Source organism: Colossoma macropomum, unplaced genomic scaffold (genome assembly GCF_904425465.1).
Source record: "Colossoma macropomum unplaced genomic scaffold, Colossoma_macropomum, whole genome shotgun sequence".
In the NCBI taxonomy this organism is placed as follows: Eukaryota; Metazoa; Chordata; class Actinopteri; order Characiformes; family Serrasalmidae; genus Colossoma; species Colossoma macropomum.
The window spans coordinates 44,478,774-44,484,939 of record NW_023494792.1 but is presented as its reverse complement, the minus strand read 5'-3'; the positions used below and the strand labels follow the sequence as shown (position 1 = coordinate 44,484,939).

The window sequence follows — 6,166 nt, the reverse complement described above, 5'->3', positions numbered from 1 at the left end:
TCCTTACCTAAGATCTACCACACTTAAACAGTAACACAGACATCCTTACCTGAGTTCCACCACACCTGAACAGTCCTTACCTAAGATCTACCACACTTAAACAGTAACACAGATATGCTTACTCGACAATTTATAATTGCTATCATACTTCAGGGCGTTTTTAATGGGTTGATATCACAATGTAAAGGATGACCAGTGTACTTTCAGGTCGAAGGTGACTAAAGGCTGATTCTAAATGCATTTGATGCTTTCCTAATGGGACCAAAAGGTATTCTACAGGAAACTAGTGGTCTCTATTAAAGACCATTGAGCCAATTCCCATTAGAAAGAAAAACCATTAGGTTTTAATCCTAATAGTTTCTAATGTCCTTTTTCAGCAGGGAAGGTTGATCTCCTACTTCATACTAATTCAATTCTTTTTGCACAAATATTTAATTCATTTAATCATATTCAGTGTTTTATTTTATCCCCAATAATGTTCCACCCTATTTTCCTTTATTGCCGTCTGCTGTAAGAATGAACTCAGCCCAATCCTGGTTCTGGAAATCTACCACTTAGACATTCTCCCAGCCTACAGTCAGATGTCCCTGAAAGCCTTAATTACCTGGAGCTTGGAGCTAAACTCTGCAGAGAGGCAGATCTCCAGGATCAGGATTGAGTTTTTTCCTTATAATGGGTTTAAACTGGGAAGAAAAAAGCTTAAGAGAAAAATGTTTACTTTCTTTTTGGATCACAGGTTCATCCTTTCAGCAGTAGATAATACTTACGACCAGCAGTAGGTGAGAGAGGTTTGATGTTCCTACGTTGTTGCATTCGTACATTAAGCCACTTTAAGCTTGTTTTCTTATAATGGGTTTAAATGAAAAGGAAAAAGACCTAATGTAGAGATGCCACATTTTTAAAAATGGCAACTAAAAAGCTCAAACTGCCACCTACATTATTAATACTGTCATTTATTGTAATGTTGCTGGGCAGTTCATGAATGCTATAAGAATAGTTCATGTATCAGTAGATTTTGTTATTTGTAGAGACTTTCTATCAATCATGAAAGCTTCAGTAAATGTAATGTGAGTAAAACATAATAATATATATATAACAAAATATCTTTTTTAAATGTTTATTAAATATTTTTAAAGTGCATTTGGCCGCATGTGTGTGTGCGTATGTGTGTGTGTGAGAGAGTGTGTATGAGTGTGTGTGTGTGTGTGTGCGTCTGTGTGTGTGTGTGTTTTAATTTAGGTTCTTTAAGTTGTTCAAATACTATGTGTGATTCTTAGGTCTTCTGTTTTTGGTGCTTCTTGTCTTCAAGTTTCTTTCATTCCTTTCTCCTATGTAGGCTTTTCTTCATTCTTCCTCTTTCTCAGCTCAAAATCTTGCACAAGTACATTTCTGAAACTGTTTTCCTTTGTTTTCTCTCACTGGTGCTGTTCTTCCTGAAAGAGGAACTCATTTCTTCATTTTGTCTCTTCTTATCAGCTGGGCTTATGCAGACCTTCAATAAATAAGATAAAGTTGCAGGTTATTTATTGTACACATTTGTGTCATTTCATTAAAAATATTTTCTAAATGTTGTCATATTTCTGAGCTACACCTGACTGATTTGCTTTAACTGAAATAATGTTGAGGAGGAAAAGGAACGGAAATCTGAATTAAAATAGAGGTACTAGCTCTATCAATAATACAGTCATATAACATTTACATTTAAAAAAAATGTGGTTAGTTACCAGGCTACCATAAAATTTGTTTTTGAACTTCAAACAATATGTTGACAGAGCATGAAGCAGATTCAGTTAATTTACTATTCAAAGTTCAGTGAACTCAAACTATTAAGGTAGCCTGATAACTAGTTAAGGTTAAAACCCCAATTATGCAGGACTTTAACACAACAAGACCAAGAAGAGACCCTCGAACAGATACTTGAACAGATCTTCCTCAGTTTCTTCAAGATCTGCTGTAGGATTATTATCATTATCATTCAGGCTGTTTCTCTGTGATCAATAATACAGCAGGTTATGCCTTTGCATCCTATCAGCCTCTATCTGGATCATTAAAGATCCCTCACTCTCTCTCACTTTGCTCTCTCAACCGTCTTCTCACCTCCTTCTCCTCTACATTGCTCTCTTCCCTCTCTCACTCCATCAAACTCTTGGCTTTCTTGTTCTCCTCTCGGTGCTCTCTGCTCCTCCCTCATCTGCTCCTTCTTCATCTGTGTCTCTCCAACTCTTCTTTCAGCACTGCAACAAAGCATTACATTACATTAGACTGTCTGAATGTTGAATATCAGGTTAGATTTATTGTCATATGTATTCAGAATACAGAGCATTCTAACAATCGATGTTGAATATCGCAATCATTTACATATTATGCAAATTATCATTCTTTCATTTTCTTTCACAGGATTTTATTTCTATGACTTTATTTAACTCTTCCCTCTGTTCAATCATCCTAATCTATGCTAGTTTAAAAATGACTACAATAGAAAAGACTGCATTTAATTATAGGCTTTACAAAAGTAGCATTTGGAAAGAATCTGACAGATTTTCATGCTGGAAAAATGCAATTTAAATAAAGAGTCTAAAGTAGAAGAAAACCGCTCTCTAATAAAGAGGAAAATTGAAAACCTTGTCCAAAAGACATACAAGGTTGGCAATATTTTGATTTCCGAACAAGAAGCTAGTCCAGCCTGTGATTATACTCTGATTATATTACCATCTACAAAATTCAAGCTGTAGAGTAAGACTCTGTAATGTTCACATGTGGTACTTTTTTGTGACCCAATTTGAATCTCAGTGATATTGTTTATCTCGATAATTCTGGAGGCGACCATCATCATTTGTTTAACTGTTAGACGAACGTCGAAGTGAAGCCTGGAGCCGTATTTGTGAAAACAGTACTTATCTATATACTACCTGAAAAGTTTTTGTAGTAACATTTGTTACACCTGTTACTTGTATTTTGTAACAAGCACTACATTTATGACAAATTCGTTTTAGGTTACCTCATACATAGACTCTCCAGCAGGGGAACCCTGAAGATCTCTTCTACAAAGAGAACCTTGCTTCCAGATCATAAAAACAGGAGCAGATCCTTGAAAAGATCTCTTCCCAGCAAGAGCAGATCCTTGAAGACATCTCTTCACAGCAAGAACGGATCCCTGAAAACATCTCTTCAGTGCACGAGCAGATCCTTGAAGACAACTCTTCAGAGCAAGAGCAGATCCTTGAAAACACCTCTGAAGAGCGGATCCCTGAAAACATCTCTTCAGAGCAACAGTGGATCCCTGAAAACATTGCTTCAGAGCAAGAGTGGATCCTTGAAAACATCTCTTCAGAGCAAGAGCGGATCCTTGAAAACATCTCTGAAGAGCAAGAGCGGATCCTTGAAAACATCTCTGAAGAGCAAGAGCAGAGCCTTGAAAATATCTCTGAGGAGCAGATCCTTGAAAATATCTCTGAAGAGCAAGAGCGGATCCTTGAAAACATCTCTGAAGAGCAAGAACAGAGCCTTGAAAATATCTCTGAGGAGCAGATCCTTGAAAATATCTCTGAGGAGCAAGAGCGGATCCTTGAAGACATCTCTTCAGAGCAAGAGCAGATCCTTGAAAATATCTCTGAGGAGCAGATCCTTGAAAATATCTCTGAGGAGCAGATCCTTGACCATATCCTTGAACAGATCTCTGAAGAATCAGCAAAGATCCTTGAACAGATCTCTGAAAAGCCAGGACAGATCCTTGAACAGATCCCAGAACAGACCTTCCTGAGTCTCTTGGTGATCCGCTGTAGGATATTATCATTCAGGCTAAATCGTTGCATCCTTTCAGTTTCTATCTGCCTCATTATTGATTCCCTCTCTTCATCCATCAATCTCCGGGCTTTCTCCATCTCCACTCTCCTCTGCTTCTTTCTCCTCTTTTTCTCCTCTCTCTCTCTCTCTTCCTGTCTTCTGCCCACTTCTCTCTCTATCTCTGCTCTGACTTGCTCCATGATCTCCTTTTTCAGCTTTGCAGCCTTCCTCTCCTCTCTCTTTCTCTCCTCTCTCACCTCTTTCTCTTTCTGCCAGAGTATCTCTTCTCTCACTAGGGCCAGAATATCATCTTTAGTCATTGTATCCTGTTTTCTTTCATTCTCCTCTCTCTCAGCCTTCTTCCTCTGCTTCCTTATCTCTTTCTCAGACACCTTTTTATTTCTTTTAATGGTGTTCCGCGCCTCCTCAATCTTTCTTTTCTCTTCCTCAATATTCCTCCACTCCTGATCTACCACCATCCTTCTCACGTTCTCCTGGCTGTCCATTTTCCCTTTCAGCCTTTTGAGTTGTTTTTCAGCCAGTCTCTCTCTGTAGGCCTGAATCAATGCATTTTTCTCTTTTTCTTTCTCAAATTCCTCTTTTTGTGCTTCAATTTCTGCTTTCTGCATCCCGATGTTCTGCCATGCCTTCTCTATCTTTCTTGTGGTCTTGTTGAAGATCTTTCTTTCCTCCTCAAGCAGATGATCACTTACTTCCACTTTGATCTCCAGTTCTGCAATAAAGCATTACATTAGTCAGTCTGAATGTATGGAATGATATTCTCTATTCATCAGAGTCGTCTAAGAACGAGTGCAGATTTGAACGACGAATGAACTACATCGTGTCTGGTACATGAAACAGTCATACAACGTCACAACAAGCAGTGATTTCAGCACAAATGATGAATCAGCTTTAGTGTGTGGAAAGGAAACAATCACCCGTGACTGTGTAGTGTGATTATTTTCATAAAACACTGGCTGCTTTGGCTTATTACTGCAGAATATGAGAGGCTTCTACTACACTAGGTAAGACATAAACCATGTTTTGTAGTTTGAGTGGTAGTTATTTACTGTATCAGCAGCACAAAGCAAAAGCACAACTCAATATGTCTTTAAACATTAATGTTAATAATCACAGCATTCGTTTATATGAGAGTGTAAAAATACATCCACTTCTATACAATAATTTGCATAAGTACAAATTAGTACTGTCACTGTTCATTTCTATTTATATTGATTCTCAGTGGTATTGCTGATGAAGCTGATAACAGATTTGATTACTTAACCAACAGTCAAGTATTTTGATGTTAAAATGTAGTGTTCAAATCTACATTCACTCTTACTAGACATGAGTTTAATCGTTCAGCTAAATTAACTTGACCAGTAAAAAAACTGTTGGTGAAATTTGTGTCCGTTTGATGAATAAGCACCATTAAACCTAAACGTTACTGAAAATATTCAACATGGAAATGTATAATACATTAATATTACTGAAAACAAGCCTCCTGAAGATCATTTAAATTTAGACCTACTGTTCTATTCTATTGCCAATTATTTCATTATATTACTGCTATATTATTATTATATTTTATTGTATTGTTTTTCCTAAATTATAACTAATATCAATTAACAACCAACCAGCTGAAGCTACATTCTTCCTTTCGTCATTAGCCACCATCTTTTTCCTCACGGTACGTTAACAGTAAATCATTTGAGGGGGTTCTCACCATTCACACGTTCACTAAACGTTCCTTTTTCCTCCTCCATTCTTTTCTTTTCTGTTTTTCTCTCCTTTTTTACACAAAGCGCCGCACTGCTGCTTCTCAACGTCCACACCAAACCTAAATGACGAACAGCGACGACGGCACTGTGAGGTATTTGATTACGTCATAATGACGATGGCGTCAATGGCTCATAATAATAAGAGAAATATATTCACTAAATATCAGGAGCCGTATGGCATATTTGAAATGTCCCTGTATGGATTTATTCAAAAATACAAATTCATTATTATTACTATTACTGTGCTTACTCACATTATTTAATTATCACGATTTTTATTAAAGTATTATTTTATTATTTATCTAGTTATTAGTTTTACTTTCTGCCGCTACAGGAACTCTTTTCTCCATTGTAGTGATGGACAGTGTAACAGGTGCACTAATATACATTTAAAAACTTCTCTAAGCGGTAGTCTGAAGGTGGTGGTATGAGGACTTTTATTGTGTTGATGAACTTTTTGTTCTTAGACTCGCGGTTTAGTCCTGCAGTGTAAACAGCTCTCCATGCACAGAGCAGAGAAGCAGCGGATTCACAACACAAACACACAGCGCATCGCTACTTTGTGGTCCCTGGAAAAATAAAATCACTGTTAAGATGATAAA

The 6,166-nt window shown here is 37.1% G+C and overlaps 1 protein-coding gene across 2 annotated transcripts; it reads right to left on the bottom strand.

Annotated features, from left to right (window-relative positions):
- Nucleotides 1–762: 762 nt before the first annotated feature.
- On the bottom strand, nucleotides 763–5,611 carry LOC118812347 (myosin-3-like). 2 transcript variants are annotated; one of them, XR_005007532.1, is made up of 3 exons: nucleotides 5,510–5,611; nucleotides 2,098–4,516; nucleotides 763–1,492 (listed from the first exon to the last, which is right to left on the bottom strand). XR_005007532.1 is itself a non-coding variant. In XM_036577298.1 (2 exons), the coding sequence occupies exons 1-2, from the start codon at nucleotides 5,547–5,549 to the stop codon at nucleotides 3,042–3,044; spliced, it is 1,515 nt and encodes a 504-aa protein (XP_036433191.1). In that variant the 5' UTR covers nucleotides 5,550–5,611; the 3' UTR covers nucleotides 763–3,041. The 2 variants fall into 2 exon arrangements, 1 of the variants encoding a protein (XP_036433191.1); XM_036577298.1 differs by having other exon boundaries at nucleotides 763–4,516.
- Nucleotides 5,612–6,166: the final 555 nt, after the last annotated feature.